This window comes from Moschus berezovskii, chromosome 12 (genome assembly GCF_049115385.1).
Source record: "Moschus berezovskii isolate FMDL1 chromosome 12, NW_MosBer_1.0, whole genome shotgun sequence".
In the NCBI taxonomy this organism is placed as follows: Eukaryota; Metazoa; Chordata; class Mammalia; order Artiodactyla; family Moschidae; genus Moschus; species Moschus berezovskii.
This window is the reverse complement of record NC_142471.1, coordinates 65,278,928-65,305,591: the sequence shown is the minus strand read 5'-3', so window position 1 is coordinate 65,305,591 and position 26,664 is coordinate 65,278,928. Positions and strand designations below refer to the sequence as shown.

At 51.3% G+C, this 26,664-nt stretch overlaps 1 protein-coding gene across 1 annotated transcript; it reads left to right on the top strand.

Annotated features, from left to right (window-relative positions):
- Positions 1 to 4: 4 nt before the first annotated feature.
- PYROXD2 (pyridine nucleotide-disulphide oxidoreductase domain 2) lies at positions 5 to 25,024 on the top strand. The gene is made up of 16 exons (XM_055424911.2): positions 5 to 209; positions 4,355 to 4,374; positions 7,065 to 7,158; positions 7,239 to 7,312; positions 11,980 to 12,135; positions 14,250 to 14,403; positions 16,897 to 16,958; positions 17,051 to 17,148; positions 18,547 to 18,688; positions 19,049 to 19,183; positions 20,424 to 20,496; positions 20,750 to 20,906; positions 21,268 to 21,422; positions 22,117 to 22,223; positions 23,747 to 23,867; positions 24,768 to 25,024. The coding sequence occupies exons 1-16, from the start codon at positions 83 to 85 to the stop codon at positions 24,836 to 24,838; spliced, it is 1,746 nt and encodes a 581-aa protein (XP_055280886.2). The 5' UTR covers positions 5 to 82; the 3' UTR covers positions 24,839 to 25,024.
- Positions 25,025 to 26,664: the final 1,640 nt, after the last annotated feature.

Genomic DNA, 26,664 nt, shown 5'->3' with positions numbered 1-26,664 from the left:
TCCTCCTCCCTGCTCCTCCCCCTGCCTGGAGAGGCACAAAAGGCTGCTTGCAAGCAAATTCCCGGCCTAGTCCTGGGCAGAAATGACCACATGTGGCCGAGGGCTCAGTAGAGCCATGGGCGCCTCTCCCCACCCCTCGTGGAGACGAGCGCTCTCAGACACCAGGGGACGCCTGAAGCCTGAGTACGATGCAGTGGTGGTAGGCGCAGGTAAAGTGGGCAGGGTTGGAGTTGAGGGGCCAGAGGGCAGCCTGCTCAGAATTCTGGGGTGGGGGGGCGCCCATCCACTCCCCTGCCCTCTCACTGATTTGGCTCAGGCTGGCCAGGATTTGGGGTGAGAGCAAGTGCTGGGGTGAAAATGCCACCCGTCTGCGAGCAGGTTCCAGGATTCTGGAGCTGGCTCTGCCGTTGACTTGCCGTTGTGGCCTGGAGCAGATTTTTGCCCTCTCTGGGCTTGAGTCTTCCCATCTAAAATGACCAGGGAGGACTAAGTGAGTTCAGGAGTTTCCATGTATCTCCTGTGAAATTAGCTAGTTGCTGCCACATTCTTGGGAAGCATATGGTAGATAAGGGTTGCAAGAAAGGAGCCCTGGTACAAGAGATCTGTGAAATCATGCTGCTCCAAGTGCTCTGGTGCTTCCATGGTGGCTCAGACGGTAAAGAATCTGCCTGCAGTGCAGACCTGGATTTAATCCCTGGGTTGGGAAGATCCCCTGGAGAAGGAAATGGCAACCCACTCCTGTGTCCTTGCCTGGAGAACCCCATGGCTGGAGGAACCTGGCAGGCTACAGTCCATGGGGTCACGAAGAGTCCGACACGACTGACTAGTGTGAGCAATTAACACAAGTGACCTGAGTTCTGGTAATCAGCACCTGACCACTGAGACCATCCTGAGGACACTGCAGTCATTCCATCGAGGGGAGTTAGGGAAAAATAGACACGAGTCCCAGAGGTCCTCCCGCCTGTCTGAAGAAGTGACCGCCCCCACTGCCTTGCCCACTGGGCTGTACAGGACCTGCTGCAGTGACCCAGCTGCGCTTTGCTGAGCCAGGGTGCAGGGCACTGATTCCACCTTGAGCCTGTGAGGCACCAGGCCAGGACCAGGCTCCTTTCTCGGGGCCTTCCACTCACAGCTTCAAATTCTCCTTCTGACGTTATTTCCAACTGGGTTTATGCAGAAAGGGGATGACAGGCCTGGAAAGACCTGCTCATCACACGGCTTTAAAGCTGCATCCCTGTTTGGGCCTTTCTTCATTTTCATCCCTACGGAGAGCTGTCCTGTGCTGGTAAGTGCTTACCAGTAACCCCTCCAGGGAAGAATGTTTGTATATATATCCATACGTAAGTTTATTGTAAATACTGAAGTCAAAGAAGTGTAGCACAGTTTTGCAGATAAAATATACAATCCTCTAAATTCCAGGTAGCCAATCCACTCTTAGCAAGTGCTTCTGACTCTTGCCGAACTCAGTAAACCAACCTAAGGATGCAATTTGACAAATGAAAATGGTTCCGAAGGAAACATTGTTTGATATTTTTATTTTCTTTAAAGAGCAGAAAGAAAGTGAAACAAAGATTTATGTCAGACCTTCTCTCCTCCTTCAATTGGAATGATCTTGCTCAGTCAAATAATATTTTGCAAACAGGAGAAGAACAATTCCACAATTGTTTGCTCTGTTTCACAATGTAACTGCTGTGGGCACAACTGCCAGTTTAATTTGCATTATTAGCATTTTCTCCATCAGTTTCTTAAGTCTAACAACCAAAAAAAACCCAGGCCCTGGTGTGTAGGGTTCGTGGATTTCCATGGTGTGAATACTCCCACTGCAGCCTTTTTCTAAGTTTCCGACGTGATGTCTCTGAATGTGAATTTGGGGGAGAGATGCAGCCAGGCATCACCATGTAGCATGGCCCCTGTGTGTGTCCATGGATGTAAATAACCGTGAAGGCATAGACAACAGGAAAATATAGTAAAATAATTAGGAAGTGACGAGCTTTGAGTATTTATTACCTTTGTTTTTAATATCATTATTTCGTTGTAAGTTTATATAATTTTTATCAGGGGCTGTGTTTGACAACTGTCTCACCAACTTCCAGGGCTGGGGGACTCCAGCTCCAGTGCCCACTGACTGGGCTCAGTAAAGGGAAGTTCCTCCCACCTTTTCTGCCCTTGGAGACAACCCACCCCTGCTGTCTCTTGGCAAAGGGGGTTGCTCCTAGGTCCCCAGGTACCTGGGTGAATGGCTCACAAGTGTGCGTCTCAGGTGTGAATTTTTCTTCAACGTTGCTTCTCTGATTGCCAGGCAAGACAGGAAACCTGGTTTGAAGGCTTATCCAGCCTGAGTGAGGAGCACAGTGGCATCTTCTGAGATGCAGATCATCTCTGCTCCCTGAAGTCACACCAGTAACCTGGGCATCACCCTGATTCAGTTGTTTGACCAAATTTGCCTAAAGGATGACCCAAGGAGCTTGTTAAAATGCAGTTCAAGGGCTCCCTACCTGGTGATTAGGGTTCTGAGGGGATCACACACCTAACCAGCTCTTGAATGGATCTGATCTGACACCTGCAGCCCACACATTCTGGAACCCACGTTCAGCACGCCCCTCCCCCGCATCCCTCTGTGCCTGCTGCCTAAGAAACCCTGCAGTCAGGCCTGGAGATTAGCTGAGCCCGCAGCTTAAGACTCCTTCCAGGGGAAGGGAGAGGTCACCAGAAGCCGCAGGACAAAGTTTCAGCCACAACTAGAGTTGGGGAGTGGTGGAGGGAGAAGGAACTTGGGCTATTGGATCCCTGCCCTTTGCCATTTGAGGTCTGTTTGTGCGTTTGTGGGCTTACATGTGATGACTGAACTGGACCCTGTTGCCTGGAAGCCTTTATTAGTTTTCCAGGATTTGTGATCAGCACTGATTATGGGTCGGCTAAGGCACAAGTGCTTTAGGTGTATTACTGGTCATCCTCCCTGCGACACTGCAAGCCCATCAGGCCCTCTGTTTACATGTGAAAAAGACGGCAGATGCCAGAGTGAGCCCAGGACTGCTGCTGCTGCTAAGTCGCTTCAGTAGTGTCCGACTCTGTGCGACCCCATAGACGGTAGCCCACCAGGCTCCCCCATCCCTGGGATTCTCCAGGAAAGAACACTGGAGTGGGTTGCCATGTCCTTCTCCAAAGCATGAAAGTGAAAGTGAAAGTGAGGACAGTCTGCCTTTAATCTTCTGTATGTGTTTGAGAGCATGGCTTTTCAGACTTCAGGTTGCAATTCATTCATAATTCCCATCCATCACGGTTTTTTAACTTTCTTAAAAAAATTATCAAAAGAAGGTAAAAACAGTACTCTATCAACCAGCATTTTTAAATGAAATATAATCAAATAGATCGTGACATGCTTATCACTGATGATTCAGTATTATTAGTTCATGAAACACGTGCTAGACCTGTGGGTCTGAGACCACCTGCATCTGAATGACCAGGGAGCTTCTGTGAAGTCCATCCTAGTCCCTGCCCCCAACCTGCCCAATAGATTCCAGGGAGGGCTCCGGGAATCGGTGATGACACATGTTCTCAAGTGATCCTGAAGCTTCTCAGAGCTGGAGAGGCACTTGCTAGCCATGGACTTGGTGTGGGATATGGGACCCCAAACCAAGTTCAGGGCTTGCACCCCAGGGGCTGCCTGCCTAAAATTTTTTGGAAGAAACACTATACCAGACAAATCTGCCCAATCGTCTAGCACCCTGAAGCACATTCGGCAATTCTAGCAAATGTTGAAGCTGTATGTGTCGAGTTCATTTTGAGCTGTTCTATCTCGGGAACACTGGAAACTGACAAAGACTCCCCTTCTGGAGCACTGTTGTGCGGCATGCTTGGGCAAAGCAAGCCCTGCTTGGCAGCAACTGTCCAATGACCAGCACTCACCTGGGTGACCCGGGACACTGGCATCAGCACAATCATGCCTCCCTCTCTTCCTCTAAGTCAACTCTGACACTCCCTCCAACAGTCATCTGCTCAACCTCCCTTGCTGGAAGCCCAGCAAGGCTTTGTGGGGTCACTTTCATCTGATGCCTGCGGGTTCCCCTTGTCCCCACTCCAGGATGAACCATTGGCCGAGCCAAGGTGACAGGACTTTTTTCAATTCAGAGCAAGAACCAGGGTTTTGTGACTCCCCAAAGACCAGGTGGCACAGTATCAAGCTAGATGCTGTTCCAACATCCAGGTACAGGTGAGGGGGGGGTCCCCCAAGTTCTGCTACCTCGCCAGGATCCTCATGGGCATGGGGACAGGGGTGGGTGGCCACACTCCTCAAGGAATGTATCTGCCCACTGACCACTGTCACCTTCCTCCCCTTTCCTCTGTCTCGTTACAGGACACAACGGGCTGGTGGCTGTGAGTCCCTCCCCCTCCGCTCCACTTCACTGGCCCCTGGGTGTGTGGCTTCCAGCAGGAGTGCAAGGAAGCCGGCAGGATGAGGGTCACTGGGGAGAAGCAAAGCCCGGCTGGTCCCCTCACCCCGGTGCTGACCAGTGACTGGCTCAAGTGGACATCCACAGTCCTTAAAGACAACATAGGATTGCTTGCCTCTCCTTAATGCTCATAGGTTTCCCCTTGACCTTTCAAAAGCAAGGTGATAAACGGCTGGGAAAGTGTGTAATGGACATAACATGGGAGGCAGGTTGGAACCTTAGGGAGCAGGTAGCTGGGGCTGGGGGCCCTCTGACTCCAGATGGTGGGCTGTCCTTGTATACAGAGCCAGTGTTCCCAAGCTAGGCCTAGGCAAGGTACCACCTTGGGGAACATGCAGCTACACATGGTCCAAGGTGCACCCTGGAGATGGTGAGGGAGCCAATCCAGCAGAGAAGGCAGGGCCCTGCCCCGGCACAGTTGGCGTCTGGGTCCCAAGCTGACCGCAGGCCAGGGTGACCCTGAGGCTGTGCTTCTCAAACCAGAGTCCGTGTACCCCTAGGAGGCCATAGTGTGTGATCGAGGTTCAGGCCTCAAGATTCACACAGAGCATTCTCCTGAACAGTGTCTGCTCTAGAATATCAGTGCAGGGGATTCAGCAATGTGGGGAGCCAGGAGACCTGTGTTACGTCTTAATACTTTCCCCAGTATAGCAATTTTATTCAAACACGTTACAGGGGACATTATTTAACTCAAGTGAAAGTCGCCCAGTCGTGTCCAACTCTTTGCAAACCGATATACTATACAGTCCATGGAATTCTCCAGGCCAGAATACTGGAGTGGGTAGCCTTTCCCTTCTCCAGGTGATCGTCCCAACCCTAGGATCAAACCCTGGTCTCCCACATTGCAAGTGGATTCTTTACCAGCTGAGCCAGGGAAGGGAAGCCTAAGAATACTGGAGTGGGTAGACTATCCCTTCACCAGCTTATCTTCCCAACCCAGGAATCAAACCAGGGTGTCCTGTATTACAGGCAGATTCTTTACCAACTGAGCTATCAGGGAAGCCCCCTATTTAACTCAACTGATCAGTAATTTAAAACACTGATTTTTATATTAATATGAATATGGATTTGTCTCCCAGCTTGGCCATTTTCCACCTGTGAACGTTAAGGCCAGTCAACTAATCTCTCTGACCCATGATAAAATGAGAATTAAAATGCCCACCCTCACTGAATTGAGGGGAAGGGCAATAGATGATGTGCCCTGAGGGCCCGGCTCAAGAAGCCTTGCACAAAAGGTGACCTTGGGGCATCCCGGATGAGAGGATACAGGAAGAGCTTATTCTGCGTCATGCACTTTGCTGGGTGATTTGGGGACATCCTGAGAAAGTAGGGAGTTGGCCCTAGATTGGTTACTGCTGGAGAGCAGGGACATCTCTAAACCGGGTCTGCAGGGAGGGGAGATAGCGTGCACAGACTGGTCACCACACACATGGTGTCACGCATCTCGGCCAAGAGAGCCAGTGTTTGGGATCTTGAGGTGACCCGCAGACCTTGTCTCGTCTTTGCGAAGACCCAACTGTGAAGTGGCCCTGCTCTGTCAGCTGTATCGTGGTCTCAGACCACCTCTGTCTGCGGTCATCACTGTGGGACTGTGAGACTATTGGCGTCTCGTGGGAGAAACATGGCTCACCTCTGAGGCCAGTTTCCAATGTGACGCCGAGGCTCCTCTTTCACGTTAGGATGTCAGGAGCGTAGATTCTGTGTACAGACCAGGTTCAGTTTCCACACCTCTGCTCACCAGTGCCGTGAGCTTGAGCTGTTAGCCTCATGGAGCCTCACGTCCTCCTCTGTGAAATGAGGAGAGTCACGGCACCTACCTCTGAGGTGGATCATATGAGACGATGCTCGCACAGCATCTGGCATAGTAGCCACCAAAAGTCTACCTTCTGAGCTACGCCATCCGTGTTGTCACCTTGGTTGTGGTGATGGTGGCAGGGCCAGCATTTTAGGTCAGTAGATGGAGGACTAGTTTGGTTCAACAAATATTTATTGATTTTCCACCAAGTGCTAGAGAAAGATTAATACCATTCCCTGAAACATTTGTTCCCCAAAATGATTCCATATTATAATCATAGCTTCATTGACCGAACACATCCCTATATTTCAGGGACCCCTGTTTAAGTTTCTTCTAGGGACCAGCTCAGAGAATTCTCACAGCAGCCCTGTGAGGCAGGAAAAGTGGGTGTTGCTATCATCAGCCCCATTTTTGCACAGGAGGAAATTGAGGCCAGATGGATCAGGTTCTGAGGTCGCCCCAGCAGGAAAAGAGAGGAGTGGGATGGAGTCCTCGGTGCTCACACGACACGCCCCCCGCACTGCCTGCTGCAGGCTAGGGAGGAGGGCGAGTCTTGCCGCCACCCCGCCCAGGCAATGGGCATGAGCTCACATAGGCTCCAGAGCTTGCAGGACGGAAGGTCACCTGGGGATGGGAAGCGGAGGGGCATGAGCAGTCATGTCAGGTCTCAGAGGACATCTGAGGAGGTGGGCATTTATGGAAGGGCAGGAGAAGGGCATCTCAGAGGCAGGGACAGCTTGAGCCAGCCTTGTGGTGAGGTCCCTGAGACTGCGGGTCGACCCCAGGCATAAAGGGAAGGCCTGTGTGCCTCCTCCCAGGCTGCATACCTGCAGAGATTTGGGGTGAACACGGCGGTCTTCGAGAGACGCCACGTGATCGGGGGTGCGGCTGTCACAGAGGAGATAATCCCAGGTGAGTCAAAGAGGCGGGTGAGGGGCGTTGGGGTGGCCACTGGTGATCACTGTGACTGTCTTCATCCGATTCATCTTCAGGGTTTAAGTTCTCCCGAGCATCCTACCTCCTCAGCCTGCTGCGACCGCAGATTTACTCCGAATTGGAGCTGAAGGTAGAGTGTGTGTGTGTACATGTGTGTGTCCATCCACCCGCTCCATGGCCTGGGGGCTGGGGAATTGGGCAGCTGCTACTCTTCCCTCCGAGGGTGTGTCTATCTCCCATGCTCTCCTTGCTGCCTGCCCACAGATGGACTTTGTCTGGCCCACCTGGTGTCTTAAAGATCGAGAAACTTCATACACAAATCAAACGTCTCAAAGTCCGTGTTCCTAGATGCTGAACCAGCTGACCCTTCACACAAATGCCACCCTGGCTGTGCTTTGTCCATCACTCCCCGGGGCCCTTTCCAGCCCCCATAGGAACCTTTGGGCATCCGGGCATCTGAGTTTGCAAAGCTGCCTTAGGTCCTGGGCCCACATGCTGCCCTCCTTACACTTGAGAGCCAGTCACCATCCTCGGCAACTTGAGCAAGAAGTCAGACTTTCAGCTCTTCGGGCTCCTGAGCAGTTGTAGGGCACCCTGGGAACTCCCAGTCTATCGCTGTTGACTCCTCTTAGCCTTACCTTAGTCCACAGTCTTGCCCCCGCCCTTTCAGGCTCCTTTGACCCCTAGCTGCCTTTTTGACAAACTCGGTCATGCATTCCTGGAGCTACTTAGCTGCTTGGTGCCTCTGTCACCCACCACTCAGAGAGGGTCCTGGGTGCCATCTCTATATGATGCTGTCAGCACTTCAGCAGCAACTCTGCGCTGAGTTTGAAATTAATAAGACATTAAGCCATGGTCACCCATGAAAGAAATTATTCTTTGAGTCCCTGAGACAGCGAGCACACCTGTCACCAGCCAGGATCAGGTGAAATCCTGCCAAGACCTGGGGAGGGGTCTCTGTCCCCAGACAAACCAGCCTATCACTGAAGGCACTTTTCAGACACACTAGCTATGCACAGTGGCAAAGGCATGGGTAGGAGTCCCCATTTTATGAGGGAACTCAGGGGGTTAAGCTCACACACAAGGAAATGACTGAGGAGCCAAGTCTAAGCGACTCCTCCCCTTGTTCTGAGCTCTGATGTGCCACCACCGAGGGCGTCTTGATAGCCACGCTGCTCAGCCTCGTGCACTTTGCTGGTGGCTGTGGGCCAGGTCTCAGATGTGAGCTCTCAGGACCCACCTCCGTCCTAGGTAGAGCACACGGCTGTGGTTTCAGCCTCTGGAACCCAACTGTTCAGTTTTGAATCTCTGCTCTGCCGTTAGCAGCTATGTGACTTAGCCTTGTGGTGCCTTGGCTTCCTTGTCTGTAAGATGGGGGTGTAGTCTTACCAGCCTCAGAAGGCTGTTGTAGTAGTTGGTGATCGCTCATCATTAGCACAGTGCCTGGGGCAGCCGGCTGGGGCTCCAATACTTTGGCCACCTGATGTGAAAAGCTGACTCATTGGAAAAGACCCTAATGCTGGGAAAGAGTGAGGGCAGGAGGAGAAGGGGGCGACAGAGGATGAGATGGTTGGATGGTATCATCGACTCCATGGACATGAATTTGAGCAAACTCCAGGAGATAGTGAAGGACAGGGATGCCTGGTGTGCTGCAGTCCATGGGGTCACAAGGAGTCGGACATGAAAGTCACTTTCTTTATGGGAGAAAGTCCTGGAATCAGACAAATAAATGAATCATGTTCAACTAGTTAGACCTGAAGCAAAGTCTGGGTTCTTCTTGGATCCCTTTTTGGGGGTTTATTGATTCATTCATTCAGCAAATGTTTCTGAGCATCTGCCCTGTGCCAGGCCCTGGGAGAGACATGTGGACTGAAGGTGCTGAGGGAGGGTGGCGAGGCTGAGCTCTTAGTGAGAGGGCTTCAGGTGGAGGTAAGCACACCTATAGAAAGGAAAATAAGGCAACACAACTGTGAGAGCCTGGAGGCCCCACCTGGACTGGTGACCAGGAAAACCTCCTTTGGAGGTGGGGGGAACACTCGAGCTGACACTCAAATGCCAAGAAGTCACCAGCACTGTGGACATCTGAGGGGAGGCTATTCCAGTCAGAAGGAAGCGGAAGTGCACAGGCCTAAGGGAAAGGAAGGTCCGGTGGTCAGAGTGGAAGTCCCGGGCAGAGGGGCAGCAGACAGCATGGGAGACAGGCAGGGCCAGAGGAAACTGGGCCTTGTGGGCTGGGAGGAAGGGCCTGGGTTCTGTCTGAGCACAGCAGGCAGACAGAAGAGGTGCTGAATCGGGAAGTGAGGTGATGGGATTTATGACTTTATGAAAGATCAGTCCTCCTGCTGGATGGCGTGGATTGTGGTGGAAGCAGTTGCAGGGCAGCTCAGAAGGTGGCAGCTGGGCTGAGGCAGGGCAGGGGAATGGGGAGATGTGGACGAGGTTTGGAGGCTGAGCTCTGAGACTTGGTGATGGAGGCCAAGGGTGAGAGACTCCGAGGAATTGAGGGTGCCTCCTGCACTGTAGAGAGCTCACTGTATCAAGATGAACCAAGCTGGAAATTCCTCCAGTTTGTAATCAAAGAAATTTACCATCTCAGCATTAGGAAGGATCCTGTGGGTCTCCCAGCCCCACCCCTTCCAACACTTTTGGACGCACCTTCACAATGCTCAGTCATGGAGATCCTGCCATCTGGAATGCCTGCGGTTGAGGGGAGACTTCTGCTGTAATATTGAAAAGGTCTCTTTGGGTTTCTGTGTGTTTTCCTAAAACTTCTGCTCACAGATCTCGTTTCCGTCCTCTGGGTTGGTGCCCTGTCTGCAGCAGTGCATTTAATTAGTCAATAGACTATGTATTGATCACATGGTGTCTAGATGCTGCAGATACAGCACTGAGGAAAAGAGACTCAGCCCCTGAGTTCAGAGAGCTCACATTCTACCTGTGTAGACAGAGGAAAGCTAAGTATGTAATTGACCAGGTGGTGATAAGTGCTTTGGAGAAAAATTAAGCAGAGCCAAAGAGTCAGGGGGAGCTAAGCATGCTACTCAGGTAACATCTGAGCAAAGACCTCAAAGAGGTGGGAGCAGACCAAAGTGTATCTGGGGGAGAAGTCTCTAGAGGCCAAATCTGTCAAGCTGCATACTTTAAATACATACAGCTCCTTGTATGTCAATCACGTGTCAAAAAAGTCTTAGGAAGGAACAGGAAGTCTTATTTGTAGGGGTAGCACAGGCCCCTTTTGTTTTATCTCCACCTTCTTTGAAGAAGTAAATGTGCTCTTGGAAAGTTCTGTGTGCTAATCAAGTATTTGTAAATCAAATATTTTAAATGCATCAAGGGAATTTCTATTTAAAGTGACCATGGAGTAAATGAGTCTGCAAAGTAAATAAAAGGGTTTTTTTTATGTGAATAATTTATCTACCTTGTAAGTATGGATTTTCACATAACTGTGGCTTTATTGTGTCTTTCTCAGTTTTAATTATTTCTGAAATAGGAGCATTTAAAGACTACTGCTGAGAGCCAGGGCTTTGGAGTCACAGGGATGTGGTTTGAAACCTGGATCCGCCTCCCTGTGTGACCTTGAACACGTTATTTGACTTCTCTGAGCCTCCGCTATTGCCTTTGTACAATGAGGATGATATACTTACAGAGCCATTGTGATGTAACCATTGTAAGCCCTAGTACAGTCCCTGGCACTGGGTAGTGTCCCGTGGTGTGATGTGGCATAGCATGGCGTGGCATGTATGTGTGGCATCGCATGGTGTGGTATGGTCTGCCACAGTGTGCCTGGGCAAGAGGGCTTTTTATACTCTTGTATCAAAGATAGGAACCGGGACCACATGCTTTGGGAAACCTCATGTATATGTTCGTGCTAAGTCACTTGAGTCATGTCCAACTGTCTGTTACCACATGGACTGTAGCCCGCCAGGCTCCTTGGTATATGGGATTCTCTAGGCAAGAATACTGGAATAGGTTTCCATTCCCTTCTCCAGGGGATCTTCCTGACCCAAGGATTGAACCTGCATCTCTTATGTCTCCTGCATTGGCAGGCAGATTCTTTACCACTAGCACCACCTGGGAATCCCCTGGGAACCTGCATACAGGTACCTAAATACATACATGTCAGTTCAGTTCATTTCAGTCGCTCAGTCATGTCCGACTCTTTGTGACCCCATGGACCACAGTACACCAGGCCTCCCTGTCCATCACCAACTCCCAGAGTATACTGAAACTCATCTCCATCGAGTTGGTGATGCCACCAACCATCTCATCCTCTGTCATCCCCTTCTCCTCCTGCCTTCAATGTTTCCCAGAATCACAGTCTTTTCAAATGAGTCAACTCTTTGCATCAGGTGGCCAAAGTACTGGAGCTTCAGGTTCAACATCAGTCCTTCCAATGAACACCCAGGATTGATCTCCTTTAGGATGGACTGGTTGGATCTCCTTGCAGTCCAAGGGACTCTCAAGAGTCTTTTCTAACACCACAGTTCAAAAGCATCAATTCTTCAGCACTCAGCTTTCTTTACAGTCCAACTCTCACATCCATACATGACTACTGGAAAAACCATAGCCTTGACTAGACGGACCTTTAATGACAAAGTAATGTCTCTGCTTTTTAATATGCTGTCTAGGTTGGTCATAACTTTCCTTCCAAGGAGTAAGCGTCTTTTAATTTCATGGCTGCAATCAGCATCTGCAATGATTTTGGAGCCCAAAAAAATACAGGTCACCCAAACACAATCAGAGAAGTGTCGTGGTCAGATCCATTCAAATGTTACTTGTACTGTCTGTGTTCTGCAGAAACATGGGCTGAGGCTTCATCTTCGAAACCCCTACTCCTTCACCCCCATGCTGGAAGAGGGCACAGGGGGCAAGGTGCCCCGGTCCCTTCTACTGGGCACAGACATGGTGGAAAACCAGAAACAGATCGCCCAGTTCTCACGGAAGGATGCCCAGGTAGGGAAAGTGACCAGCGATGGATCTTCTCCTCCATCTCAGCCTGGAGGCTGCTTTTTTTTCTTTTTAAACATTATTTTCTGAGAGATGGGCTCTTAAAAAAAATAAAATTATTTGACTGTCCCAGGTCTTATAGTCACAGTATGCAGGATATTTAGTTGCAGCATGTGAAAACTAGATCCCTGACCAGGGATTGAACCTGGGCCCCCTGCACTGAAGTGCAGAAACTTAGTCACTGGACCCCCAGGGAAGTCCTTTGGAGGCCACTGTTGGAAGGAAATGGGCCTGGTTGGAATTCTCCCAGAGCAGGTTGTCCAAAGCCACAGGGGTGTGGACACGACACCCCATCTGCCCTACAAGGGCTCCAGTCTGTGTCAGCCTTTGATCTTGGGCACTGCAAAGAGAAGGGGTGGAGAACAGTGGCTAAGACCAGTGGACACGGGAGACCCTCAAACCCATGTGTGTTCAGCATGAAGCCACTGTTCAAGTTTCAAAAGGGAATCCACTGATATGTCCTTATATTGTATGTGCTTTCTCCTTTCAGACAGAATTCCAAGTGGTTTTCCATATTAAAGCGCATGAGGGTCAAAAAGAAAAAGGGGGGATCAGAGACAGTTAAAGATAGGACACACTGGATCAGGAATTTAGGACAAGAGAGTTATAATAAATATTCATCTATTTTGGCATCATTCCCTGGCAGCCCAAGGCAAGAATATGCCCATGATGATGAGCAGTTCTGATGAAGAAGGCACAGTTTTTCCCTTGGGACTGAACTGTGAGGAGTTTGTTGGGTAGCTTTGTCTAGATGAGTCATTGAATGTAATAGGCCTGGTGTGATTGGTTTTACAGACAGAAAATGATTCTCTGAGTGCCCGTTTGTTGTACCAAGCCTAGATACAAGCTGACAGCATAGCATTAATTCATATCTTGGTGGAGACATTCTTCTAAGGAGAACATGGGTTAAGCAACCCATGGGGGATGATTTTTGTTCTGTTAATCTACTATCAGGTAAAACCAAGAAAACCACAGATCCAGCCTCTCTCTCTAACCAGCGGTTTCCTAACCTGGTGGACAATCAGCTCACTTGGGGAGCTTTGCTTTTTTTTTTTTTTTTTTAAGTGCTTTGCACATGATTCTTTTGTACAGTTTCAGTCTGTAGGTTGCACTCCCTACACTCTCTCCTCCAAGTCCTACCCATCTCAGATACACTGGAGAGGATTCAGGACAAGACTGGGTCCCTGAGCTAGAGGACAGTGACCATGGCCATGGCTGTTGACCACAGGAACAGGAGGCAGAGACCACATCTCAGTGTGGAAAGTCAGGAGCAGAATTCTGGTTTTGTCTTTGCACGTTGTCACATTGAAGACCTGTTGCAGAGAAAGCTATTTACCTTCATTTTAATCAAGAGTCTCCAGTGTAATTCAACACAGAGCTTTTCTTAATGTCACAGGTGTTAAAATTCCATGGGTATATCCAAGAGTTCTAGAACCAAAAATTAAAAGCTCTGGGCTAAGAAGTAAGATAGGACCTCAGATGGCATAGATGTCCGTCCCTGCTCCTGTCACCCATCCAGGGAAGCAGGGTCATAACCAGGCTGTCATATGCATTCTGTTGTAGGAGATTGTGGGGTGAAGGGAGGCAGGGTTCTGTTCCTGCTGATGATGAAAGGATGTGGGGGGTGGGGTTTGCAGACCGGGATGGAACAGTCAACACGCTGGGGTACAGAGCAAGAGGTCTTACTTCCATCGGTAAGAAATAGAAAGACAGGACAGAGAGAAGAAACTTTTAAGTGGGCTTTGGTTTATCACAGAGACCATGTCCTAGGGTACTTGAGTTTTCCAGGGACTCTTGTCCCTGCCACCCCCTGGTGACCTCCTGCTATTACTATGCAGGCTCTGTCTCACCTCCCCTAGTGCTGACACCAGTGCACAGACCTGGAACTGGGAGTAACTCTGCACAGCCAGGCGGAGTCACGCTCGGCAGGGCGTGGGGCCTGAGGAATCATCAAGGCTTGGCTGGGAGGCAGCAGGCCAGGTGGTCTGGAGGGCCGATCATGGGGACAGGGTCCTGTGGAATTCCAGGCAGTGGGACCTTGACTCGGAGCTCTGTTCCAGGCCTTTCCCAAGTATGAGGCATTCATGGATCGCTTGGCGTTAGCCATTGACCCTCTGCTAGACTCAGCCCCAGTGGACCTGGAGGCCTTCCAGCGGGGTTCCCTGCTCCAAAGGCTCAAGTCGCTGTCCACCCTCAAGCCCCTGTGGCAGGCAGGTAAGTCCAAGGGCAGGTATCAGGGCCTGATGAATGCCTTCATGTGACTGAGCCCAATTTCTCCATGATTGGACATAAGCCTGAACCTCCGAGAGCTGCTGTCAATCAATAGGGGCCGCCTGGAGCACTGTAAGTGAGACAGCCTTATCTTAGGCTGGCACGCTCTAAAAATGGAGCCTGAACCAAGGGCTTCTGTTCAAGTAGTTCATTTTGAAGGGGGACCCCAGGGAAAGGAGGAGGAACGGGAAGGGGAGAGTCGGGCCAGGGTGCGTGACTGAGCTGGCCACCGCTGTGAGCGATAACGTCCTGCCTGGACCTTCTGAGGAGCCTCAGCGAATGCTCGTGACAGCGTGCCCAGGAGAAGAAAGGGGAAACATTTACCCACTGGGTTCTCTTCCCCAGCGTTCAGAGGTTGCCCCCATGGCTATTAAGTCCTGCATGAGGCACTAACTTCCGGGTTGTGCGTCCATGGGTGCCAAGTCAGTCCCATGGGTATCCTGTCACGGCGTCAGAGAAGCCCCAGGGAAGAAATGAAGAAGCGCGTCTTACAGGCCTGAGGTGAGATGCGGTCAGGTCGCACTGTGTGCAGCTGGCTGGAGCCTGCATGGAGCTCATCACCATAGCCACGGCTGGGGGAGGCTGAGAGAGATGGGGCCAAGAGAGTTTGAAGAGATGCCCCCATACAAGAAGGATGCTAGATGATTGGACTCAGCAAGAAAAATGTCTGTGGCAAATTAGTGATGTCTGCGATGGGTATGCGGAGAAGGCAATGGCATGCCACTCCAGTACTCTTGCCTGGAAAATCCCATGGATGGAGGAGCCTGGTGGGCTGCAGTCCGTGGGGTCGCTAAGGGTTGAACACGACTGAGTGACTTCACTTTTACTTTTCACTTTCACACATTGGAGAAGGAAATGGCAACCCACTCCAGTGTTCTTGCCTGGAGAATCCCAGGGACGGGGGAACCTGGTGGGTTTCCGTCTATGGGGTCACACAGAGTCGGACACAACTGAAGTGACTTAGCAGCAGCAGCAGCAGCAGCAGCAGCAGCGGTGGGTATGAGAAAGGAAGTTTCACCAAGCCTGCTATTATTTTCTACCACTCCTCTGGGGTACAAAGTTTACCCAAACTGTGGTGCTGGAGAAGACTCTTGAGAGTCCCTTGGACAGCTAGGAGATCAAAGCAGTCAATCCTAAAGGAAATCCACCCTGAATATTCATTGGAAGGACTGATACTGAAGCTAAAGCTCCAATACTTTGGTCACCTGATGTGAAGAGCTGACTCACTGGAAAAGACCCTGATGCTGGGAAAGATTGAAGGCAGGAGGAGAAGGGGATGACAGAGGATGAGATGGTTGGATGGCATCACTGACTCAATGGACATGAGTTTGAGCAGACTCCGGGAGATAGTGAAGGACAGGGAGGCCTGGAGTGCTGCAGTCCATGGGGTCACAAAGGGTTGGATACGACTGAGCAGCTGAAGGACAAACACAAGGATACAAAAACCAGTTAAGCGTCTGTATTCTACAAAAATACTGAACCAGTTAGCTGTGGTCACAAAGTTGCGACATAACAAACTACAACATTCCAGTGGCATGTAAAAACAAACATTTCTTTCTCATGTGTCTGCGTGGCTCAGCTGGTCCCAGCTGGGCTGAGCTGGTCTGATCTGGTCTTGTGCATGCATCTGTGGCTGGGGCAGCCCTCCTCCAAGTGCCTCTCATCCTCTTCTTGGAAAATGCAGGCTCGTCCAGGCATGACCTTCTTATATCAATGACAGCAGTGCAGAGGGCAAGCCCTGATGTGCGGGCCAGTTTCAAGCCCCTGATTGCATCATGTTGGCAAACACTCCAATGGCCAAGCAGATCATGTGAGCCCAGAATCAAGAAGTAAGGCAGGTCCACTCAGCTAGGGTGGGAGGCAGTGCAGTTACAGGGCAAAGTGTATGAACACGGGGAGGGTGAAGGAGCCGAGCTGGTAGAATCTATCACGAATGTCAAGAGCAGACATTGCCTCCCACATCGCCAGTCCAAGGAACTTCATGCAATAAACACGCATTAAGCATTCATGTAGTAAACTTTTATTGAGCAACTGCTATGTGCCAGACAGCAAGCTCAGCACTGGGGCAAAATGCCTCGAGTTCATAACCTCTACCTTCAGGGTTCCAGTGCCCAGTTACTCTCTGAGCTAGATTAAATCAGGGTCAGAGAGATGGGTTAGCCAAACCACTGCCTCCCAGGGTACAGCCTTAGAGGATTCATGGAGAGTAAGATACAAATTAAAAATGGCCCCCAGATAATTCTAACAGTTAAAATGTATTAAGTGCCTATAGATTTAGAAATGCTTTACCTACCTTATTTAATCCTCACTATAGCTTTTAAGGGTGGAAAATATGACTCCCATTTTATAGATAAAGAAACAGGTGCAGAGCCATTAGGATCAAAGTGTTCCCTTCTTGCCTGTCTCGCTTTACATTTTATGAATCTCTTCTTTCAGGTTGCACCCTGGGAGCCCAGCTGCCCCGGTACTACCAGGTCCTCACAGCTCCAGCCGCCAAGGTGAGCGGTGCCCCAGCCTCGGGCTGGACCTCTCCATGATGGGGCCTCTGCTGCCCAGGTAAGGCCTCCTCCATGCCGCTCTGCTTTCCCAGGTGCTGGATCAGTGGTTTGAGTCTGAGCCTCTAAAAGCCACTCTGGCAACGGATGCAGTGATTGGAGCCATGACAAATCCCTACATTCCAGGAAGTGGGTGAGTGCGGAAGGTGAGGTGGCGCAGCGGGAGGGGTGCAGATACCCCAGCAAGAGTGAAAGCTATCACTCATTGAACTCACCCGATGAACCAGGCAGGCGCCAACTGCTTCACGCAGGATTCATTTAACCCTCGAGGCAACACTGGAGAGCTGTGGTTCAGAGCAGGGAGATAGGCTTCCCAAAGTCACCCAGCTCGTAAGGGCAGAGCTGATTTCCAGCCCGACTTGTCCGAACCCCGCACCCCTGCCAAGTCTTCCTTCTTAGCCACTGCTCCCCATTGCTGCAGTAGAAGAGCCTTAGTCCTGCCGCTGTGATGTCTCAGCATGAGTATCTTCTTCCCTATCCATCTCTGCATCTTCTATCCATCTACGCATCTGTCTATCCTCTCTTCCCTTCCCACGAAGCCCCATTGCCTGCCCCTCTCCTGCAAGCCTTTCCCTGGGTTCCAGGGTGCACACACACACACAGACACCTTCACATGGATGGGAAGCTGCCTTTCCCTTTGTGAGTGGGAGGTGTGCTGACAGCCTCATCCGAGAGGGGGCAGTGAGACACAATGAAGTGTGCAGTTGTGGTATGACTTAATGAGCCCTGTAGGAGCAGGAATGGAAGGGGTGTGTGTGTGTGTGTGTGTGTGTGTGTGTGTGTGTGTGTGTGTGTAGGGATAGAGGATGCTGCCAAGTCTTGGGCCATTTCCAGGGTACCAGAAGATGCAGCTAGAAGCTGTCAATGTGGCTTATCTCTCAAGGGAGAAGAGCACCCCTCGGAAGTGGTTTTTCAACACACACTAAGCCAGCCCCAAATTTCCCAGGGCCATGGAAAAGGCGGGGGTGCATTGGCAAGTGCTTGCAACACCTTGACCAAGACCAACCAACCAATTAGGATTTTCCAGCTGGGGCCTCTGGGTCCTTTTCTCTGTGGGTGTCCAGGAAGCTTCGCCACTGCCCGGTTTGTGAAATGGGCCTTTAAGACATTTTTTTTTTCCCATTAATTCTTTCGATGAGTATGGATGGAGCGGTTGCCTGCACAGGAGCTGAGGACACCGCGGGGAATGGAGCTGAAATCCCGCGGGAGAGGCAGGTGCAGGATGTGGAGTGAACTGTTTACCGTGGGCATTGTGATGGGAGAGCGAGGAAGGGAGCAGCGTGGTCCAGGCTCAGAGAAGCCCCCATGAGGAACATATTTCATCTGAAACTCTAGGGACAGGAGGGATTAGCCAAACAAAAGAAGAGCAGGGAAGGGGGTTCTGGATTCCAGAACAGCATGTGCAGATGTAGAACTGCAAGTGGATTATGTGGACCATTCAAGGCACTGGGAGAGGAAGAATATTTGCACCTAGAATTCTGGGGAGATTAAACCCCATCTCCAGCCACTGATTCTGATTATCTGTCCTCAGGTATGTGCTACTCCATCACGTGATGGGAAGCCTGGAGGGGATTCGGGGGGCCTGGGGCTACGTCCAGGGAGGCATGGGTGCCCTCTCTGATGCCATCGCAAGCTCAGCCACCGCTCACGGAGTCAGCATCTTCACCGAAAAGGTGAACAGCCCCTTGACATCCACCCCGATTTTTGGCAAGTATCTTAGAATAGAACAGTCTCAGATTCGGAGGGTCCTTAGTTTACTGATGGACAAGGCTGGGTTTGGGCTCTGCAGACTGTCGCTGGCTGAGCAGTTGTGACCCAGGCCTATCCCCTTTTGAATTTGTGCTACCATCGCACATTTGGAGTGAGCCTTTGCACTGGGGAGTGGGCCGACGCCTCACCAGGATCTGCAGGAAATCAGCAGGGGATGAGAAGGCTGTGGGTGCCTAGGAGCAGCACAAACAGTGGAAATCCCCCAAGAGCCAACCCTTGTTTCTCTTCCCGGGGGTCCTGGGGGCTCCTGCCGGTGGCCGTAGATGGTGGCTAAGCTGCAGGTGAGCAGCGGAGGGCGCGTTCAAGGAGTCGTGCTGCAAGATGGCTCAGAGGTGAGGAGCAAAGTGGTGCTGTCCAACGCGTCGCCACAGATCACCTTCCTGAAGTTAACGCCACAGGTGAGGCTGGGAAGGAGGTGAAGTATCTCCCAGCACGGGGCTGGGGGTTGGAACCTGGGAGCTTCAGAGGGCTGCATCAGGGTGGGAGATGTGAATGCCAAGTCTCCCCACACTTGGGGAAGCCCGTCCTTCTCCGCTTACCTAACAGGCAGGTAGCAATAAGCCTCACAGGTGAGGGAAAGGTCCAGGGAGGTGAGGTGACCAAGCCAAGGCAGTTGACGATTGGCAGAGCCACAGCTAGAACCCAAGTCTGACTTTCAACCCAGAGTTGTTTCTACAGCTTTCCTGCTGTCCTGATTTTTCCCCTCTAACTAGCTCTGATTCCACTGTTTATGTCAATAACCCATCATCACATGAACATTGCATAACAACCACACAACTGCTGGGCATATCACAAGAGTTATGGATTAGTACACGGAGCAGGACTGAGTTCAGCTGATCTGGGCTAACCCACACATCTTCCAGCAGCTGAGGGGCACTCGTGGGCCCTGCTGACGGCTGTGGCTAGTCCAGGGGTCTCAGTCAGAATGTCCAGGATGACTCAGCTCTGCTCCATGTGTTTCTTATCCCCCAGCGCAATAGTCCAGACATGTCCTCAGGGTCTGGCACAAAGCAAAATGGAGCAAACTCGATCACGCAAGTGCTTCTGTTTGCTTCCTATTCACTAACATTAGCCTTGTCTCACGACCAAGCTCAGAGTCACAGTGGGAGGGCAAAGAAAGAGGTATCCGTATGGGGAGGGGCGGGGACTTGAAACAGTTTTTGCAATTGACCACATGTGCCCTGTCCCCCAAAGATGTGCTAATATGTGTATGACCATTGAGCTCCCAATGACGTGGGGTTTATTCTTGGGGACAAGACATCATTTTTCTGACTGATTCCACTAATAAAATTCAGCAAACACCAGTTTCAAAAGCATCTTAAGACAATTTTGAGATCATCAAGACTTCCAAGAGCTTAGAGGCCAGAGGAGAAAGAGGCTGCAGCTCTTGGGCCACATCCATAGCAGGAGCTGGTCTGGGCCACTTAACCACCAGGACGCTGGCAAAGTACACAGGGAAAAGTGGTTAACACAGAGTGGGAGGAGTCCAGGAGGGCTTTCCAGAGGAGGTATTTTGGCTAACTCTGAGGGAGGGAGAGGATCTCCTGCAGTAGAGGTTGAGGGACCAGTCTGAGTAAAGGAGGAAGGCAGCCCCCTTGGGGCCTCAGCCACACCTAGGGTGGAACCTTCTCTTTTCAGGAGTGGCTTCCTGAGGAGTTTGTGGCGAGAATTGCCCAGCTGGACACCAAGTCGCCTGTTACAAAGATCAATGGTAAGAGGCACAGTGGACTGCAGAACTGTCTTTTCTGAGATGTTCTGAGTGAGAAATCTCCATGTCTGGGAAAGACTGACCTGTCTCTATTCCCTGCCCCCCAGCCTGCCCCCTGTTTGAAGGTGAATCACTTTGTCATGCTCCTTGTTTCCAGCCCACTGTGTCGGGGAGCAGGCGATGGGTAGAGAAGGAGGGCCCTGGAGGGGCTGAGGACCCAGGCCTCTGGGCCCTGACCACCCCTTTGGTCTCTCAGTGGCTGTCAACAGGCTGCCTGACTTCCTGGCAGCCCCCAGCACTCCCAGGGGCCAGCCATTGCCCCATCACCAGTGCTCCATCCACCTGAACTGTGAGGACACCCTCCTTGTCCACCGGGCCTTTGAAGACGCCCTGGATGGCCTGCCTTCCAAGAGGTGGGGAACCTGGAGACGCTTGAGCCCCTGGTTAGACCACAGGGTGTGTGTTTGGGTGGGGGCAGGGCCCACCTCACACTCACCTCCCTGGACCGGCTGGGACCCGAGAGCCTAGGGGTCTTCCTGAATCAGGGACCTGGGGATGAGAGAGCTCCCCGTGGGTGGTCTGGACCGTCCTGATGGTCACCAAGCCTGTGCAGGCAAACACACCATAACCTTACGGAGATGATCCATCCGGCCCCAGCGTCCCCAGCTCAGGTCTTCATTTTGTCCCATCATCTCAGTATGGCTCCACGGCCCCTTCTCTCAGGCAGGCGTTGCTCTTCAGGCCCTGCCCTCTCTCCTCCCCTGTCGTACACAGACCTCTGATCGAGCTCTGCATCCCTTCCTCGCTGGACCCCACCCTGGCTCCCCCCGGCTGCCACGTTGTCTCCCTCTTCACTCAGTACACGCCCTACACGCTGGCTGGAGGCAAGGCCTGGGATGAGCAGCAGAGAAACGCTTACGCAGACAGAGGTAAGGAGAGCTAGACCGTCAGGTCTCCGTAGTGACAGCTGGCTGAGTGGCCCCTCTCCTCCTGATGGCCCCACTCCGGATTAACACCCGCAAGGCCTCTGCCAAGAAGAGAGGAATACCCAGGGAAACCAAAATCAACTCAGTGAGTGCCTGCTGGGGTCAGGCTATGGGCTAAGAATGGCAAAAAGACATTGTTCTTGCCCTCAGGTTGCTCACAGTCCAATGGGGGAGAATAATAAACCAATCTTACAGTCAACGGACTGTGTGAAACAAAGGAAGAATCAAGAGCCAGAGTGACAGGAAAGCTTTCCAGAGAAAGGGACATTTGAGCTGGGTTTTAAAGGGTGAATAGGAGTTGACCAGGCAGCAAAGGGCATTCCAAGCAAAAGAAATAACTTGGGTGGAGAAATCTTTGCATATTCAAGGGGAGACAGAGTTTAGGGTTGGCATATAAAGGTGGGAAAGAGTGGGAGCTGGGATAATCTGAGACCCACAGGCCTTCATAAAGAATATTTGCTGGTGAACCATGTGGTTTGTTTTGTTGTTGTTGTTTTGCTTATTGAGATATAGTTTGCATATGAAAATATTCATTTTAAATGTAGAGTTTAACGAATTTAGTAAATGTGCCAAATTGTATAATCATAGCCTCTTCTTTTTCATCATGCTGTCTCATTTCCCTGTGTTTGGCACCCAGTGTTTGATTGCATCGAGGCCTATGCACCCGGCTTCAAGGGCTCCGTGGTGGGCAGAGACATCCTCACACCCCCTGACTTGGAGAGAGTCTTCGGGCTTCCTGGGGGGGTGAGTTCGTATATACGGCGGGAGGCTCTCGTCACTCTCCCTTCACTCTCTTCGCACCTCCACTCCCTGACATGCCCGCTTGGCTTTATCTTGGCCCTCCACACCCAGCCTTAGGCAGGAAGGGAGGACGGGGCAGAGACCACAGCGGAGAGAGGATAGAGACATGGTCAGTTGTGGGCGGCGGGGAGCAGAGAAGACATGTAGGCGGGAGACGCAGCGCCCACCAGGCAGATCACCAGAGCTGTGGGATTTCTGTCCAGACCTCCCCGTCAGCATCTCCCATCTGCCTTTCTTCAGAGGGACCTCCCCTCCCCCAGGCAGCTTGATCTCACACTTCTCTTCAATTTATCAACAACTGAGCCTGGAGGCAGGGAGTGCGTCGGACACCAGGGCCAGTATGGCAGCGACTAGCTCCTATTAGCTATTGAATACTTAGACGTGGCCAGGCCAATGTGAAATGTGTTTCAATATAAAATGCACCCCAGATGGCAAAAGACCAAAAAAATGCAGCAAGTCTCAACAATAATTTTAATATCGACCACATGTTGAAATGATATTTTGGATCTCTGGGGTTAAATTAAACATTATTTAATTGGGTTAAATTAAATGTATTATTAACATTATTTCACCAGTTTCTTTTTAAGTGTTCATGTGGCTAATGGAAAATCTAAAAGTACATGTGTAGCTCCAATTATATTTTTATTGGACAGCATAGGCTGGCTAGAGAGTAAGGGAGGCCAGGCAGTGGAGAGGGAAGGGAAAGGGTTGAGGTGGAAGGCTTGGAGAAAGTGGATTGAGACATCTTGATAAATGCATGTGTAGAGAGAGGGGTGGAGGGGACGTAAAGGGTCCATCTGGAGGCCGAGGAGGGGGAGGTGATGCCATCCATCCATCTGTCGAGGAGGAAACTCCAGGGAAGAGAACAAGCTCAGCTGGGGACACAGTGAACGGGCAGCCGATGGTGACCCCCACCATGATGTCCAACAGATGTTGGTCTCCTTGTCAGACCTGCCCCTCGGGTGTGACCTTCCCCTGCCCCCACACCCCTCCCTCCTCGGCTGGTCTGACCCCGGCCATTGGAGTAGAACCACACTTGGGTCCCAGCACCCTTGTCTGCCACTCACTGTGACCTTGGACCCTGGGGCCCAGGCTCACATGGATGTCTTGGCCAAAGAAACACACATCAGCAGTCAAAATAAATCACATTCCTCTACTTTTCAAACAGAGTGAGGGGGATTTATAGTCCACAACACAACCTTTCAAGCCCCCCTTTTCTCCGCCATTCAGTTTCCTCACCCTCTGAAGATGCTCCCAACCCTCCTTCCTTCTTGAAGAATGCCTCTGGGAAAATTCACCCCAGCCCTGGGGCCTGTGCCTGTTCCCTCTCTTCCTCTTCTCATTCTGCGTCACGAGAGCCCAAAAACACCCTGGAAGGAGAAGAACCTTCCTTGGAGAACAGGGTCAGGGAAGGCGGTGGAGACTATAACCCTCCTGTGTTAATGACCGTGGCCCTGCCTCTGCAGAATGTATTCCACTGCGCCATGAGCCTGGACCAGCTGTACTTCGCGCGTCCTGTGCCCCTGCACTCCAGCTACCGCAGCCCCCTCCGGGGCCTGTATCTCTGTGGAAGCGGGGCCCATCCTGGTGAGTGAGCCTCGGTCCCACTACCCCAGGTGGGTGGCGAGGGCTGGCCACACGTCAGAAGCTTGCAGACAGGGGGACAGGGTGAATAAGGCGGGAGATGAGAGGGAGGGGAGCAGGGAACTCCCAGGAGAACAAGCCCTCCCCTGCATGGAGAATTTTCCAGCCAGAACCCTCAGGTTTGCTCACCCCATCTTCATGAGGCCTGGGGACACGTCCTAGTGGAGGCATCTCTCCAGTTCCCACTGGGGGTTGTGAGGGACCCATGTCTCTAAATTCTGTGTCCATATTTGAGACCAGTAAGGATCGGCATGAGTTTGAGTGTACTCCGGGAGTTGGTGATGGACAGGGAGGCCTGGCGTGCTGTGATTCATGGGGTCGCGGAGAGTTGGACACGACTGAGCAACTGAACTGAACTGAACTGAACTGAAGGATCGGCACAGTCCAGTTTCTCAATTTTAAAATTCTTCCCTGCTCCCATCCCAGGCCTAACTGACCCCATGGAGGCTCATCTCATATGGGTGCTTCCTCTGAACTATGTGGGCCCCGGCCTCCCAGACAGGCCTGTACTGCCAGGTCTTCCCCTCAACCCCTAGTCCCACGTTCTGGTTTTGTGTGCTGGGAGTCTTGCTATCTGGCCCATCAGCTCTCAGGCTGGGAAGGGCAAAGGGGGAACACTTGCTTGGACCAGGCACTGGCCCTTCCTGCATGGATTCAGGAAGCCTGGAGGGGAGTCCAGATCTCTTGATAATTGTCCCAGGTGGTTATTTTACCCATACCCCAGTACCACCCTTCAGTCTTCCCTGTTCTGCTTTGTGGCTGGTGCCTTGGCAATCCCATGAGGGGATAGAGGGGTGGGAGGGGAGTGAGCACAGCTTTGGCTCATGGGAGGCTCCCTTCCAGGAGGAGGTGTCATGGGAGCCGCTGGACGAAATGCAGCCCACGTGGTCTTCAGGGACCTCAGAAGCATGTGACCTTGAATTAACTCTGACCCAGGAAGATGAATTCACCCTTGAGATGTCAGTTTCCCAGGATATGGCCTGAGGCAAGCAAGTCCACAAGGCCCAAGCCACTGTTCTGGAAGAAACGTACAAGTCACATGGGGTCCTGGTTAACCTCTCATCCAAGGCTTCATGAATAAACTGGTTTTGCTTTATATACATAGCTTGCATTTTTTCTGTGTATTAATGGAACAGGTAATATAGTCAAGGCTATGGTTTTTCCCGTGGTCATGTATGGATGTGAGAGCTGGACTGTGAAGAAGGCTGATCGCCGAAGAATTGATGCTTTTGAACTGTGGTGTTGGAGAAGACTCTTGAGAGTCCCTTGTACCGCAAGGAGATCCAACCAGTCCATTCTAAGGGAGATCGATCCTGGGTGTTCATTGGAAGGACTGATGCTAAAGCTGAAACTCCAATACTTTGGCCACCTCATGTGACGAGTTGACTCACTGGAAAAGACTCTGATGCTGGGAAAGGTTGGGGGTGGGAGGAGAAGGGGATGACAGAGAATGAGATGGCTGGATGGCATCAGCGACTCTGTGGACATGAGTTTGAGTGAACTCCGGGAGTTGGTGATGGACAGGGAGGCCTGGCGTGCTGTGATTCATGGGGTCGCAGAGAGTCGGACACGACTGAGCGACTGAACTGAACTGAACTGAACTGAATATGTAATAACCACATGGGGTAGACTTGTCTGGGATACTCAGTAATCTCACAACATCAGCTCCAAACAATCCATTTGACCAACAAGCATCCTCTTCTCACTGCCAGGGCCCCACTACCAGCTGATCAGAGGACTGCCCTGGGGAGGCCCAGTCTACTGCTGTCACCCTTCTGGCAAACTGTGTAAGAAAGGACCCAATTCCCCAGTGCCCCACAAAGTTACCCACAGGGGCCACTGCCTGGAGCAATGTGTGGCCTCTGCGGCCATCAAAGCCTCCAGAATCGGGCAAACAGCAGGTGGGGTGAGTGCAAAGTAGGTGCAACTGAGGGTCATCTGGGGGCCCACACTCCCAGTCTAGAGACTTAGCTTCTCGCTTTCCATGAGCAAACCATGCCTGTCACATTACTGAAATCTTTCCTTACAAACTTGCATTATTCTAAAGTGAGTTGGGTTGTCACTCTTGGTCTGAAAGAGTCCCACAGATGTCCCCGTAGTAACGCACCTCTCCCAGCCAGCCCCTTCCATCCTAACAGCCGAGGCTGTGGTGTAGAGGCCCCAGAGCAGAGCAGGTGGAAGATTCCCCAGGGCATCTCCTCCCACCATGAAATTTATACAGAGTAACTGCTGCTAAGTCACTTCAGTCGTGTCCGACTCTGTACGACCCCATAGATGGCAGCCCACCAGGCTCCCCCGTCCCTGGGATTCTCCAGGCAAGAACACTGGAGAACCCACTGGAGTGGGTTGCCATTTCCAGTAACTAGACCTGCCTTATTACCAGGAGAAATATCAACAACCTCAGATATGCAGATGATACCACTCAAATGGCAGAAAGGGAAGAGGACCTAAAGAGCCTCTTGATGAGAATGAAAGAAGAGAGTGAAAATGCTGACTTGAAACTCAACATTCAAAAAAATTAAGATCATGCTATCTGTTCCCATCCCCTCATGGCAAATATAAGGGGAAAAGTGGAAGCAGGGACAGACTTTATTTTCTTGGGCTCCAAAATCACTGCAGATGGTGACTACAGCCATGAAATTTAAAAATGCCTGATCCTTTGAAGGAAAGCTATGAAAAACCTAGACAGTGTATTAAAAAACATAAACATATCTTTGCTGGCAAAAGTTCGTATAATCAC

Coding starts and splice junctions, on each gene's coding strand:
- PYROXD2 (XM_055424911.2), top strand. CDS start 83: ATGACCACATGTGGCCGAGGGCTCAGTAGAGCCATGGGCGCCTCTCCC. Junction 7,159..7,238: donor CACAGAGGAGATAATCCCAG/GTGAGTCAAAGA, acceptor ATTCATCTTCAG/GGTTTAAGTTCTCCCGAGCA. Junction 21,423..22,116: donor AAACGCTTACGCAGACAGAG/GTAAGGAGAGCT, acceptor TTTGGCACCCAG/TGTTTGATTGCATCGAGGCC.